General features: G+C 40.4%; 1 protein-coding gene across 1 annotated transcript; it reads right to left on the reverse strand.

The window, feature by feature from the left end:
• Positions 1–6,998: 6,998 nt before the first annotated feature.
• Positions 6,999–15,636, reverse strand: shha (sonic hedgehog signaling molecule a). Its single transcript, XM_034861524.1, has 3 exons — positions 15,006–15,636; positions 10,773–11,034; positions 6,999–8,712 (listed from the first exon to the last, which is right to left on the reverse strand). Exons 1-3 carry the CDS (start codon positions 15,303–15,305, stop codon positions 8,033–8,035), a joined length of 1,242 nt encoding a protein of 413 aa, XP_034717415.1. The 5' UTR covers positions 15,306–15,636; the 3' UTR covers positions 6,999–8,032.
• Positions 15,637–16,030: the final 394 nt, after the last annotated feature.

Consider the following 16,030-nt stretch of genomic DNA (forward strand, 5'->3'; position numbering starts at 1 on the left):
TAAATGTTGTGACTTTTGTGTAGACTTTGTGGTGCTTTTCAGTTTCAGTGCTTCTGGGAAAGATTGTTCAGATCATCTCTAGTTTTGGTTAGTCAGTTTGGTCACTTGGCATTGCTCCTTGTTCTAAACTTCATGAGATCTTTTAACAGTTACCTGGAATCCGTTTTGGAATAACCTTCCATGCATTTTGGATGTATAATTTAGTTGAATGTCTGATTATGGATTAGTTAGATTTAGGTTTATAGTCTGTGCTGAGTGGTCTTTGAGGAAATGTGAATGCAAGTGTTTTTTTTGGAGTTTTTTTATAATTACAACTGTATATTGTTTGACAGATGTATTCGTCATTCATTTTATTTTGTCAGAGAGGATTGCTAACAATTCTCCTCAGGATACATTTCTGTAAGTGTTTTCCGGGATATACATTAGGCTTCCTTCTTTTGTCTATAGTTGTTCAGAATCTGCGTGAGTATCAGTTTGATCATTTGGTTATCACTGTGCTGCATAGTTTACCTAGAAGGGCACTTTGAACAGTTTGTCTTCACGCTGAGCTGAAAAGATAGATGTTTGGCAGTCGATCAGAAACTAAAAGAAATTCACTGTATTACTATGCACCATAAATTAAATTCCCCTTATTATAATTAAGACATCCTTAATCCTATTGACGTCATCCTCCTATATAATGATACATTTTTCATGAGAAATTCTAAGTAACATTTGTACAATCTCAAATACTTTTTTAATTTTCTCGTAGCTTGTTCCCTTGTTTGGGAAGTGCTACCGCATCACTGACATTTTTAAATACTAGTTTCTGGCTCTCAGTAAGATTTCATGAGATCTCATTATTACACTACTTTTGGCAAGTTAGGCTCATTTAAGTTTTTCATAATTCCATGGTTTCTTTCTTCATCACACAACATTTTTGCCTGTTCGGGTTTAAAGTTTGTTAAACAAAAACAGTTCTTTTAAATCTTAAGACGTTGTTACCTATGTTAATTTGACAAAGAAAGCCGAGGGGGCAACCATTATCTATGTAGTGATCATGTGCATAAGTACACCTGAACTTTTTCTCAATATTTATCCTGTTGAGTTTTTTTTGTTATTCTTTATTATGTTGTATCAAGTTAAGCATTTTTATATGTAAGGATATGCTAATGTGTCCAGACATAAATCATTTTACTAGTGTTACGTTTCTAATTTAGAACCAAAATGAAGAATGACTGGACCACAATTCTGTTTATAAGACATTTGACAACAAGTTTAAGGTAAAATAAAAACATGGCCAATATACCGTGAACATGCAGGTATGTGAAGCCGGTTAAACCACAGATGTGTGGTTGTGTGTGATGTCCATGTGTCTGGTGCCTTTATGAATAATAATCTTTCTAAGTTGTTGGTTATTCATCTTACAACATATCACATATACTTTATAGAACTTTTTCAACCCCTTGTATGGCAAGAAAAACTACCTTATATAGATTTAGGGGGATGCCACTGAATTTTGGCATTGAAATTATTTGCTTCATAGCCAGAAACACAATCATTTTTGTCCTGCCTATTTAACTGTGATGTCATACTAATGTTCAGCTACCTACAGCCCTCACATGCTAGAGGTAAAGCAATAGGAAAGGCAAATATAGCCACATTTAAACTGTTTGCTGGATTTGACTAATACAAAGATCATTTGGAGGGTTAACACTTAGACATACAATCTTTAAATTACTTTTACTAAATCATCTCACGGCTGTGCATCTGGATGACGTCACAGATTAAGTTCATGGTTCTCTGGTTTTAAGACTTCAGAAAGAGTTCTTCATGTTCACAAGTTCCTATTGGCCTCTGTCTTTGACTGCATTTGCGGATCAAATTGATAATATTTAGTGCTATTTCCCTTAAATTAGGCATTACTTAAATCCAAATCCAGAAAGAAATTAAACTGCAAATTCGTGATTCTTGCCAGTAAAGGTTACTAGATTCACAACATGCTTGCAGTAATTGAAGTATCGGGACAAAAGGGGTGTCTGAAAATGTCTAAACTCCCAAAAATTTCTTCTTTCTTCTTGTAAAACCTGAGGTTCCATGGTTTTTAAGTCTTTTTTTGTATGTTGTGCAGTTGTTCTAAACTGACTTCTTTATGTTTTATTTATTTTTGTTTTAAGTTGAACTGATGTAGAAGGATTTGTTCTCTAACAATGTGTATTTGATGTCTTTCATGTTGTGTGTTGCACTACATTTTTAGTGCTTTGGTAAATCCTGTGGATTTGAAAAAGTACGGGCAATGCCAGTGATAGTTATATTGCTACAAGAAATCTGGTCTTGTATTGACAGAGCAGATTCATATTGAATCTTTTTGTAACTTAATTTTAAGAATTCCATACATATATGTAACTTGACCTTTTTAGAGGTGATTTTGTATTCCTCATAGTGGTTTCTTTGAGAAAAACGGTGCTCTATTGCCTCCTGATTTACAGCAAGCTACTTGACTAGGTACTCTTTCTAATCACGTCGCCTGATGTGGTTGCATTATGGTATTTAGATTCATCTGCGCCATTACCATGGTCTTTCTTAATACTTGAAAATGCTGCTGTTATAGCTGCTAGTATTGTGTTTTTAAAAGATTGGGGTCAAATATGCAACACTAGCTGGGTTTGGTTCTACATAACACTAACTTAAAACTTTTTTTAACAGGTCCATTTGGTGATCCAGGGTGCGGAGATTTTGCAGGCCGGCCGAAATAATCATTCTTTCTTTTTCTTCAGGTCACATCCACTCAAACAGAGTTGTTATCAGTGTGATTGCTAGCCCCAAAAGCAAAGTTAAAGGACTATACCAAGGGTTTAGCATGTTTCAGCAAATCAACAAATTAGGTTATTGTATAGTACATCTAACTTCCCAATTTAAAGGCAGCTGTTGGTTTTACATAGTCATAGCACTGTATGCAAGTCAACTTGCTTATAATTGGCAATTCACCACATTTAACTATTAATTGGCTTTACTTTTGTCAAAGTTATGTTATTGTTGCATTTTAAGGCACTTGAGGTTATTGGTTCCTTGATGTGTTTAGGTGCTTATACAAAGCTCCAACATCTAAAATTTGAATTGGCTTGTTAAGTTTGTCCCTCTGATGTAATAATTTAAGGTTAGCTTTGAAAAACCCCATAGGTCATTTGTTTTCATTTTGCAAAAAGGGTTTTCTATCCTGCTGGTAAGAAAAATAATTTGCTGCATGTTGTATACACAATACATCACCAAACTAAAAGTGTTTTTCTCAAGTTGTGCTAAACAACCAACAAACCGTATGTCGTCTCCAGTTTTTTTGGTTCAAGCAACGTTGTGCCTTGTTTATTTAAGTTTATGATACGCCAGACGGCGTTTATTATTATTATTATTATTATTATTATTATTATTATTATTATTATTGTTATTGTTATTGTTATTGTTATTATTATTATTTGTCTTGTATTTATGTTTGAGGAAGTCAGGTGCGTGAATTTGTGACTAATGAAACCATGTATGGAAACATCTTAAAACAGAAGTATTGATTACATGAGAGGTACAAACAGGTTGAGAAAAGCATTCCAAACCATTGGCATGGTCCAACACTTGTGGTGGTCCTGGTTCAAACACATTTGGGCTGTTAAAGGTTGTAGCTGTAGTTTTGTTTCTGGTTGCACTATAGGGCACACCATATCACCGAAACAGAATCAATTCTCCTATTAACACATTTATTTTTCAGCAGCCTACTGGTGAGAGGAGCCATTGACCAGCTAGAGCCATGATACTTCTACGTTACTTTTCCTGCCTAACTTACTCACGTAACACTTCAGGTTCTTTTACAGCTGTGCAGTGTCCAGCCTTGGAATGAAGATTTTATTTCCCTCACTAAAGCGCTTACTTCCCTCACTAAAGAGATGTCGCCTTTTCATTTGGCTTGCTACATTTCCTTCCATAACTGCTTTTCCTGCCAATGTTCTTCTTCATTCTTACAAACATTTGACAGTTCCTCATCTTTTCCTTGATGCCGCTGCTGCTGTTGAATGAACTTAAGACTTCTGTATCAAGCAGGGTGGCCTACCTGGATTACCATTGTTTGTTAGCCCAATGGATGGAGGTTTCCATCTCTGTGACGACAGCCGGGTTCACAGAGCAGACATGTAACTCTAAAGCCACTTTATGGCTTTCACTGCACCAAAGGTCATCCCAACTTCTTGACATACATTGTTTGGTTGGATTTTGAAAAAGATACTACAGTGGTTTCCTTATCCCGAACAGCATGGTGCACCAAATAATGACTGAAAATCCAACCTCGAGTTTTGACTGAAACGGTTGACAATCCATTCTGTCATGTATGTTCACAATTTGATGTATAACATGAAGTAATCATGTTTTGTGTTAAAAATTCTGAAATCAAGCATGTGATACTTGACATTGTTATTTTTCTAAAGAATGATTTTAAAAGTGAATAATTCTTAAAGAGATGGAATGTGTTAAATTTGATACTGGAAACTGGAGATAAATAAAATTTGATATACACAGCAATGACATTGAGTTTGGTTTCTTGTAAAATTGGAAGTGGGTTTAAAACTTATTTCACATCAAATGCATCATGGTCCTTTAGTCAGAGGCAAATGTCTACACTGGGATAAGTGTCATCTGACACAGTAGTTCTTAAATTCTTTCAGCCGGGGATCCTTTTAAATGCAGCCGTGTTTGCTTGGGATTTTTCATCACTGGTCCCATATATTTTCAGTTGTGATCAAAAGATTGATTAAACTTTTTTTCTCTTCAGAACCCTATCTCATGTTGTAACAAGGGGGGGGGGCAAGAGTCCAAAAAATAACTTTGTATAGTTTAACAGTATTTTTCTTCTTTTCTGACACCATTGATTATCTTGCGACCACTCCCTATTAATCTGTCAACTTCGTGCCGTATTCACATGAAACTGAAGACCAATAGCTGAGACATAATTTGAAAAAAGGCTAAATTGTTGAGCCTTTTGTGATCTTTACATGCAAGTTAAAACCGTGCTGCAGTAGAAGACATTTGAGACAGTGCATACTTGAGTACCCAACAAGTCTTCCTCAAAGACGGCACCAAAAGGGAGGGTCATGAGAACACTGAAATTATACTAATTGATTCAAATCCTTTTATTTGCCATGCATTGTTACTCCTCCTATCTGGCAGCATTGTTTGTCTTTATTTTAGTAAAAGCATGTTAAATAGTGCAAGTATCCATCTTTACTTCTGTCCATCCACTGTATTTATCTAGCTATTTGTCCATCTATCATGAGTGTATTTTCAAAGACTACGTGTGTAGTTAATCTGCTTTCAAAAGTTCCGTTTTCTGTTTCAGTTTATTGACAGTGAGGGAGGAGGTAGTAATGAAGGTGTGTTACCATGTTTAGGACCAAATCCTTGTAAAAATATTTTTCCCACAACTGATCATGTACCTAAGTCATGTGCACTCTTTGGTTGCTGCCACTGAGGAGCAAATGTTGTCTGGAGAGAACGGAGCGCTGCAATTTGCAAAACTCTTAGAAACGGAGAGTTTTGTTTTCTAGAATGCCAGACTGTTCATGTTTGCAAATGTCAACATTTGTAAAAGCCGTTGTTGAGCTCCAGCAGACTGAGGGCCCCCAGAGGGATTAGAGGAGGCTCTGTTTACCTGCTCTGAGGAATGCTGCCCTGCACGGACGCTTTTGTATCTGCCAAGGACCCAAGGTCACAGCGCCGGCAGAGATGGGCCTGCTTTGTCCCTCCCCAAAGTTTCCACCTCACAGTATCAACAACATAACACAATGTGGGCGACCTGGGAGAAGAAATGAAATTCCTGCTCATGTTGCTACAGTGTTCAGAAACTCCGGTTCAATGGCCCCTTTTACCTAAGTTTGGGTGACTGATGATCAATTTTGTGATTTTGATTGGAAAATATAATAGATCCACGTTATTCATTTGTATTTTTTTAATATCTATATTTTGGTAAGTCATTTTCACTTCTATTTTTGACTACACGTGAGTAAAGTTTGACACAAACTTAGAGCCCTTAAAACAACCACATTGAAAGCAATTTCAGTTTGTTTTAAGCCCATTGTCTGCCCACAAAGGAATGCATGTAGTATTTGATTCATAAATAGCACGTGCTAATCGATTTTGCCCCTGAGTTTAATCAGTATTCAAATAAAAAGTATTTGGAACTCACATCTCTAATTTCCAGGCATTGTCACTCCGCACTACCGGTGTTTCACCACATGGTGGCGCACTTGGTTCGCTTAATAACACGGTTACTGAGAGAAACTGCTGTAATTAATATCAGAAATACATGTAGCCTTCTCATGCCTCAAGAAAGCACACAGCCTACATCACTAAAACCTTGCTATTAAGTGCTACATGTCCACTCTCGGTCTCTGTGGGAGTAGTTGAGGATTATAGCGATTTGTTAAGACTGACGAATGTTTTCCTTCTGTGATTTAGACAATGACCGTTTCTTCTTCAGGACTGGACTGTCAGCCACTGATGGAGCAATCTGACCTCAACCAGCAGACACCGAGAAGCACATTTAGGGCCAACAAACACACTTGTGTTTAATTTGTCTGCAAGTTAGGAGTTATTTGCGGAGGGCAAACCTCGTTAAATTTGACATGGGCTCTCAACATTTCGCAAGCATGCACAAGGTAGTTCAAAGCGCAATATTTTCTCCATTTTGTAAAAGCTAGCAAACAGGGCGACATTGTTTGCTAGCTCTCCCAGTAGGCTACGACTAGGCTAAGCTCATTCAATAACCGTGTGAAACAATGTTGTGTTCATTATAACCACCCAAAACGAATGTTATGTTCGTTATGAAACACAATTAGACCAAAGTGAAAATATCCATACAAGCCCAGAGCTGTTCCTACAACTAATTTGAGAGCTTAATTTGGCCTGAAAAAGCCTCGTAATGTCGTTCAAATGTTCCTCTTTGTGTTTCCTGTGAAGCTCACTCAGACAAAGACATGGAACAACTGCAAGTTTGAAGGTTTTCTTTATCTCATTTTGTAATAAACATATAAATAATAAACTCTAGACATTTTTGACGCACCGCCCTGTTATGAAAGTTAACCGGTGTGGTCTGGCTATATAGACTATCCAAACTTTGCATCTGCCGCAGGTCATTTCTATAAAACTATTTCCCTATTACAAAATATGAAAAGAAAAATACATTTTAGTACATTTACAGGAGTTACTTATTAATTTATTTAACGAAACTGTTTCAGTACTACTTTAACTGTTACTGAATTGTCAGAATCTGCATTTAATATTTTTCTCAGAAGAAAACCGAAAATAGAAACAACAAAAAAGAAAAGCAGAGAATGCAGACATGAGCCAGAATATCTGTCCCTCTCCGACAACTTAAAACGAACAGTTTCCAAAATAATAAAAATTCTTAATAAACCAAGCAGTACAAGATTTTCCAATACTTTCCCAACTACTGTATTTAAATTAAAATATATTCTTATATCTTACACTATTTCAAATAACGAAATGTGATTCGGTAGCGATCTGTCAAAATCTAATTTACAATTCTGTGTATAAAAATATAATTTATGGAACCCCGCGAAGTTTGTTCTCCCCAAAATATAACAGTCAGTTGCACACATATGCACATATGAACATTACAACCTGTCAAAGTTAGCTCCTTTCTACATGGTCTTCTCTTTCTCTTTGCGATATTTTTTTCTTTTTTTTCTTTTTTTTTTTGCATTTGAGATATACAAAAATAGATTATGCACAATTTGCTGCTCACACCGTTTCAGAATCCATTTGTGTGACAGCAGCGAGTTCACATGAGAATAAATTATTCAAAGAGAAACTTTTTAAGGCTCCATTCATTCTTTGAAAGGGGACAAAAGTCACTGAAATAAATATCCCAACTCCGGTGGGGCCTTTGTCTTGCTTGTTTGTTCGTTCGTTTATTATTATTATTATTTAATTTTTTTAATCTACTGAATAGTTCGTGTGTCCTACGTGTAAGTCTCATTCTGCTCCTGTAGTAGAAGTTTCAACTTGGATAAACTGACATCCCAAGTGGATGGATCGAGTGGCTGTCCAAGAGCCAAGTTCCTAATTGATACAGGATCTTGGAGTACCAGTGCACTCCGTCGTTCTGTGCACTGACTTGAGGCTGAGAACGGAAAAGCCACGAGGACACGCAGTGGGCGAGCCTGATGGGTGCCAGGGCCCAGTGCGCCAGATCGTGGTCTTCGATCACTGCGTAACAGGACGCAAGGACCTGGTCCACCACGACGGTCCCCTGCACGGTCACTGGCGCAAAAGAGCCGTAGTGCTCTTCCGTGTAAATCCGTTTTACGGTCACAGGCTCGAGTCGACTTCGCTCGCCATCAAACACAAACACCTTTTGTCCAGATTGGACTTGGCTGGCGAAGATCGCCGACATCCGCTCCTCTCCCGTGGTGTTGTGGCCGACGAAGAGGAGGTGCGCGGCGGTGAGGGTGATTTTCTGGCCCGAGTCGGTTTCGATCACGTAGAAGAGCCTCCTGGTCGTCGAGTCTTGGTCTATGAACATGATGAAGTCGGTGAAAATCGGGTTTCCATCGTCATCTGCTGCCAGGACTCTGTCGCCGGTTTGAAGGTGTTTGACCGCCTTCTTGCTACCATCCTGAAGGGTGACCGTGGAGGAGCCTGGGAAGCAGCCGCCCGACTTTGCTGCCACTGAGTTTTCTATAAAAATAAGAGCGGTGTTAAAAAGACAGCATGCAATACGCTTTTACGTCATCACAAAATGTTTGTCTTCTACAATGATATACTCATTGTGGTACTGAAAGAAAACAAAACTTCCAAACATAAAAAAAGTGCAATGCAATATTTTAAGCGTGCTAACACTTTTAGAACTTATAAAATAAGATATTCTATCACAGGTGCTTTGAGCCATTACAGTTAAGGACCACCGCCACAAAAGCCCATTCAACAAGCTTCCTTTTTTTTTTTTTTTTTTTTTGCTTGTATTTGTATTTTTCCTACACACATCATGGTGGGCCATATGCATTTTGCATAATGATGCCTGTCTGCTCCTCCATGCCAAATGCGTATTGGCTCGGCCTACGTTGTCTGAGTCGAGAAAACTGAAAGCCTTGGCTCATCTGTTCTTAATTAAAAAACCCAATAAAGAGCAGGCATTGTTATTCTAAATCAGCTTGTGGATCGAGCTACTCTCGGTAAAGAACACTTACGCCTTTCCCAGCTACTCTTCCCATATTTACTCAGGTGCAGAAACCTCTATGTGACAATTCACACAAATAGGCGACTCACAACTACTATTTACCCACTGGAGCCACTTTTCCAAGCCTCTCGAGTTGTAGATTTGAATTTAAATGAGGGCCCGGACTCTTAAATGCTTTCTGTTGTGCAACATCAATGTGCCCTCTTTCTACCACATCTCCCTGCTTTGTTGTCAGGCTTGATGACAATAATTTTGGCCTTGGTGGAGCTCTTCACATACCAGTCTCTAGGATCACACTATCCTGCACACAGAAAAGGGGGTTTCCTACTCAGAATTTGGGACTTTTAATCTTCTTTTAAGATTCCCGAGCATGAAATAAGGTGACAACTGAAAACCAGATTTACCCCAACCAATTCAACATTGTTCAGCCAAAGCCTTTTGGTAAAGTCGCATGACCCCTAATGACACGTCGGCCTGGATCATACTGTGATCTCAAAACGTGTGTGTTGAATGACAAGTAAGGGATTTATCAATAAAGTCTGCGTTAAGTAAAAGTGCCGCCTTCATCAATCACTAGGAAGAAATAGTTTCTATGCGCCATAGGTGTCTTTAAGCTTATTAAAGGCCTTTAATGTTATTTTAGCTTTAAAAACAAACCAACATTAAAAACGGAATCCCAAAGCTGAGGCAAGTAAGATCCGAAAAGAAAACTTTAACAAAGGAATTTTAGTCTTTTTCCATTACATGATCAAATCCCAAACATTTCCTAAACACGTCACAACTTCCAGCATTTTATTTAGTCTTTTCTGAATGGTGCAAAAAAAAACAAAAAAAAACAATGAACGAAATGAGTTGCTTTACTCTCACCTAGGAGCCCTGTTAGATTATGGTCGTGGTTCCCACCAGGAGACAGTGTGGGGCGATGTAAGATCAAGAAATATGCTGCATGTGAAATGCTCATAACGACACAGGCTTGGATGTTCCCATACATAATTCATAGAAATAATTCATTTTACGAAAATCTTGTCAAAATGAATGTTTATACTCTGCACACCACTGATCTCATTAGACACATAATGAGTGCGCGTTCTCGTGATTAATCATTAACTGGATGATAATTTGGGGTTTATTGATTTTTATGAAATGTATAGTTTTGTGTAACGAACCACCAGATATTAGGACGCATATTGTTGCATTTCTACACCTACGCTTTGTTTCTTGAAGCCTAAATGTTGCGGATGGCTGGTCACTGAAATCAGTTTTTTTGGACACTTTGTGTCTCTCTTGTTGGACTCTTACACCTTCATCACATCTAATTTCAGTTTACTTTCCCTCCATAAGCAGATGAAGGCACTTTCATGTTGTATGGACGTTTTCTAAAAGATAAAGACTACAACTTCCCAGGGCTGCACCTGCCATTTGAGATTAAAATCGCACCTGACAGGAAATGTGCACAGGTGATACATCTGGATAGCTTCTCCTCCAGCAGGCACCACAGTGCGCATGGCAGATTTTCTCTCGGTAATAAAGTTTCCCCCCCCCCCCCATCTTTCAGCCTTACCTGCTTTAACAGAGCAGTGAATGTGGGCTTTGGATTCATAATAGACCCAATCGAATCCGGCTTCCACCGCCAGCCTGGACAGAGTGCCGTATTTGCTCTTGTCTCTGTCTGAGGTGGTGATGTCCACCGCCCTGCCCTCGTAGTGGAGCGACTCCTCGAAGTGGTGTCCGTCTTCGTCCCATCCCTCTGTGACCCGCAGCTTCACCCCAGGCCACTGATTCATCACTGAGATGGCCAGAGAGTTCAACTTGTCTTTACATCTCTGCGGGAGGGAGAAATGGACCAGTTAGTCACCTGTCATAGCTTGCACATATAAGCAATCCCGAGGCGTAACATGTGGAAAAGTCTGTAATCTAGAACAGCATTTGTCACCAACGCATGTCTTATATTGTCACAACTGCTGTTGCCAATAGTAGCATGTGTTCATAATTGGCTAAAATGTCTAATCTTTTGGTAAGAGAAATACAACATTAGACCACGTACGCCACACATGGACGTTCTCTCCTCTTTCCTCCAGACATAGCGCTTCCCGGTACACATGTGCTTTGTTCGCTTGATCTCTGCTGTCCATTATAGTGATAATAATTGATCAAACTCAGTGAGGACTGGCCCACACCTCTCCAACCCCACCTGATTCCTCCCAGCTGAGGCGAAACACTGAGGCTGAACTGCATCTCTGAGCTTACATTTGTCAGTGTGAGCAGCAACGTCAGAGGCCACATCTCGGATAAGAAAGCTGCTGATGAAATATTGATTAGGCACCGCATTCGCTTCACTAGCCTATAACATATGGTCTTTGGTCTTGGAAAGGTGCGAGCAGCACCCCTTTTCTGTCAAAAAGTGTTGCATTGAACACAACATGCATACATTATCAATGCACGAGTTTGTATTAGGCCATAAAAAGAGCCAATCTTTTGTTAGTTGCAACACGTCTGTTTTCTTTAAATTAGTAATTGATATGCAGATGATATGAAGGTGATCCTCAAGAGGAGCTGGCTACCTTAAAATATCTGGAGTTTGGCCTGTAAATAAATCGTCGCACCCCAACCTCTCTGCGCTTTCAATGAAGATGCTTGGCCTTCTCCAAGACAACTATTCTCGACACTCAACCAATATGTCAAATAAAACATCACAAAGAGTCTTTTCAGTCCAACCGCGGAGGGAAACTTTCATTATTCCTCTCCTGCAAAGTCTGGGAGACGTGACATGCCTCCTTAAGTTGAGGTGTTTTGGCTGCTGACTAACAGACTTGTTAAATATCCAGGGATGGTATATGGGCGCACGGAGAAGCGTCTATGTGTGGGAGCCACTGTCCTTTTCCTTTTTGGACAGGCTAAATGTCCTAAAGCCAGAATGTTCACACAGACCCCAAAACTCGTTTACAAAAATAGCTTCCTCATATATCAGTAGGTGTTTTATGAGGGTATCACACTTGTAGAATGTGTTGAATAAAAAAACACCCCCACCCCCCAAAAAACCTCCCACATTCTGAGTGGGATTGTCGGAGTCAAGAGCCGTAAAGCTTAACCTATTTATTAATTCATTAGGTCGTGTGCCGCAAATCAAGCCAAATTCTGCTCAGCCACCGTGAAGCCCAGCTGGGCGCCTAGACCGACGCTTTGTGCTCGGGGTAAAGTTGTTCAACAGCCTTCCTCTTAATCTTTTCACAAATGATTTGGTTTGAGGAAACACTTATCAGCTACCTGTCAGTGCAAACAAACCGCCGGCTCATCTCTTTCCCGACACGTTTGCACTGTGGGCAGAGACTGCAGGCTCCTAACAGCAATACACTGCACAAAGAAACACTAGGATTGGAGCTTTTCCTAAACGAGAAAAATAATATTTGCCATTGTGGATCCATTACAGTCATTTTCTTTAATGTTACGTAAGCACAGTTTCTGCTTTACAAGTGGTCTCCGGAAAAACAAACAAATGGAAACACATTGAATGTAGAAGATTGAGCAAATCTCTACTTATTTTGAGGACAAATATTTTACGACTTACGGTGTAGCTCCAATATGTGGTTTGGATGGTACTGTTATTTGTTGAGTGATTATCTCAGGTCCCGTCCCTCCAGAAAATGATCAGCAAATGACTGTAAAATGCCTCTTTTGGCAACTTTCCTGGATGTGAGCTGTGCCTTCATAGTTAAGGGAGTAGGTGCTTGAAACCCCCCTTCAATGTTTAGGTATTATAGTCTTGGTTGAACCTTAATGAAATATTTGATTATTGAGTAATTGAATGCACACAGCTACGGGAGCCACTGCATACACGTGCCTTGTTTGATGTATAAACACAACATTTTTCTTTCTAAAACTCAAGATAACAAGGAAGGTTCACTGTAGTCGTGCGTAAAACTCCGTGCGTAAAAACACATTAGGTCCATGCGTAAAGCCGTGGAACAGCGCAAAGACCGTCGGCACAGCGTAAATACCCATGTGATAATGCTAAGGCTAGCGCAGAGTAGCCTTCAAAACCGCTACTTTACATCCACAAGAGAGGGACTTCTTGTGGATGTAAATACCCTCATTTGATGGCTTTGCAATGTCATGTACGATAAGAACAATCGTACCTGTTTTTAACTTACTATGGCCTCCCGCTGACCAAAGGTCATAAGTTCAAATGGCGTTTCAGGCCTACTGAGGGGTGCCTCAAAATCCATTTTTATGTATATGAAACACTTAGAGCTTTTAGTTGTACTTTCTGTAAACGCTCGGGTGCTGAATGGAAAGCAAACGATGAACCAGAAGCCACATCTACTGCACCTTTCTATAAATCTGTTCAACACAAATCAGCTCCCGTGTTATTCTAAGGCCCCAAATAGACAAACTATCAGCCACAGATGTCCCATATAATCACATTTTATCGGAGGGACTCCCATCTCGTTGGTAGGATTTTATACAGACCTGTACACACATCTGTTTATACAGCAGGTGGGGTGTTTTACTCAAATTAAAAGCCTTGTCGACACGTTATTCAATATTCTCAGCAATTCACAAAACACAGTAAATTCATACTATCCCCCTGTTTGATGGAGACCCTGGGACCTCCTCGAGAGTTCTTGGGTTTGTCCCTGGACCACAGTTTGGGCATTACATCCCACGAGTGATTTCATGATCTGTGTGTATGAGAGTCTATAGGTATATCACTGAGGGGATTGGGGAGGGCTGAGAGGGACGCAGAGACCGCACGCACAGTGAATATTTCATCGGAGCTCGTGCTCATGCATGGAGCGAGGCAAGGGTTCAGGGACTCCGGCGCGCGCCTGGCTTCATCACCACAAGCACCATCACCACCGGCATTTTATTATTACCGAGAAAATATCACCCAAGCGCTTTTAATAATTCACCAGCATCTGAGTGCTAAAAGTCATGCTGAAGAGACGCGACATCCTGCAGCCTGGAAAAATCAAGGCTATCTCTCCGATGTATTGTGAGCCTCGTCTTATCTGCACAGAACGAGCTATGAGCTTTGATAACTAAATGCCTACATAAGGATGGAGTAATAAAAAAAGATGTCATCATCCATACAAGTAAGGCACCATCACTCTGTGCGCCTTGCTCCTTTTATTGAACGGGTCCCACCCATTGATGAAGTCCTGATAGTGTTCAGAACACTCTTAAAGACATGTCACTGTGTTCATGCATTGATGCACATCATGCGAAAGACAAAATTGCAGCAGCCTGTGCGAGAAAATGTCTGAATGAGCCACGCCATGCCTGAATAAGCCCGGCTATTGGAAGCGGCATCCCCAGCTCTCTATATTCAGATCTGGAATAAAGAAAAGGCGCTTCAAACAAGCTCCAATCTTAAGCGTAAATACGCAACAAATACTCAATGCCTTTTACGAAATGTAATGTAACAGCAATGTGCGCATGTAAAACAACCAATATAGCCTCACAAAGATATAAATATAGATATGAAGAGAGGGGCACATTAATATTTTAAATACACTGTCACAATCATGAAGGCCGAGTGTCCTGACTGTCCGCCTGCACATCACTTCTCCAGCTGGATTTCTACATTCGCTTCAAGACTGCAGCCTTTGAAAACTCCCGTGCTGGTGCATAAAGCGCATCTGCTTTTACAGTGAAGTTAAAAGGCACAGTGTGAAGAGTTCAGCCGCAGGTAAAACAGACTTCACTTAAGGTGCGCAATCAGTCTGACAAGGAGGTTGTTGCAGTGCGCAGTGATGGTGCGGGCAGTAGGGAAAATGGTTATCTGTCTCCTTACCTGAGTCATTAGCCTGTCGGCACCGGTGTTCTCCTCATCCTTGAAAATGATGTCAGTGTTATAATTGGGAGTCAGTTCTTTAAATCGCTCGGAGTTTCTTGTGATCTTGCCTTCGTATCTGCCGCTTGCCCCCAGGGTCTTCTCCGCCACGTTGGGGATGAACTGCTTGTACGCAAGAGGTGTCAGCTTCTTCGGGTGTCTTCTCCTGCCGTAGCCCCTGCCCGGTCCGCATCCCATCCCAGATGACACCAAGGACAAGCAGATGAAACCGACCAATACGATTCTGGTCCAGAGCAGCATGTTTTGTCCTTTAAGATCTCAAACGAGTCGCCGCTGCTGTCTCTACCGTCTGCCTCTCCCGGCTCTCGCAATGTCCTTGTCTCCTCCTCTAGTTCGCCTTCGCCTGGTCTCTACTGTGGCAGGTGCGGAAATGAACGCCTCAGACAAATGGTAATAACGGGGCACATTGAAGCAGGGTTAAAAAAAGTAGTGAGGGAATTAAAAGCCACGGGATCTCTAGTCGAGCTGCAGCCGCTTGTGTGAGGCGACCGCTTTTACTGCTTTGTATTATAGCAGCGATCTATAGCAGGGGAGGGATTTGATTGGCTCGCCTAGACAAACCCTCCTGATGTTATCCCAGAAAAAAAATCTTAGAAGATTTCTTCCACCTGAGGGTTAGCCTGTGTTGCGGGGAGGAGGGCTGTTCCATGGGAAAACATCAATTATAAACCGTCTTTTTTTCCCTTCTATTTGCCAGATTTCACAGGAAAGGCGGGACAGACAGGAGCACTTGCTCGGCACTGGGCTCAAATCTGAAGCAGTGTAGTTGGGTGAATTGATTTCAGTATGTGTGCGGTAATTGAACTGCGTCTGTGATAACTTTCCGCACAGAATGCATTTCCCAGAAGACACGCACTGCGCTCGCCTGTGCTGGATTTTGCTGTGACCTCGTATCCACCAAATCAATGAACGCACAGAATGAAAAGTTTACTTACTGTAAAAAAACATATTAGACTGGTGGATTT

This window comes from Etheostoma cragini, chromosome 22, assembly GCF_013103735.1.
Source record: "Etheostoma cragini isolate CJK2018 chromosome 22, CSU_Ecrag_1.0, whole genome shotgun sequence".
Classification (NCBI taxonomy): domain Eukaryota; kingdom Metazoa; phylum Chordata; class Actinopteri; order Perciformes; family Percidae; genus Etheostoma; species Etheostoma cragini.

Excerpts from the sequence above, each read along its gene's own strand:
- shha (XM_034861524.1), bottom strand. The coding sequence starts at position 15,305 with ATGCTGCTCTGGACCAGAATCGTATTGGTCGGTTTCATCTGCTTGTCC. Across the intron at positions 11,035-15,005 it reads CCGACAGGCTAATGACTCAG|AGATGTAAAGACAAGTTGAA; the intron begins GTAAGGAGACAG and ends TCCCTCCCGCAG. Across the intron at positions 8,713-10,772 it reads TCACTGCTCTGTTAAAGCAG|AAAACTCAGTGGCAGCAAAG; the intron begins GTAAGGCTGAAA and ends TTATTTTTATAG.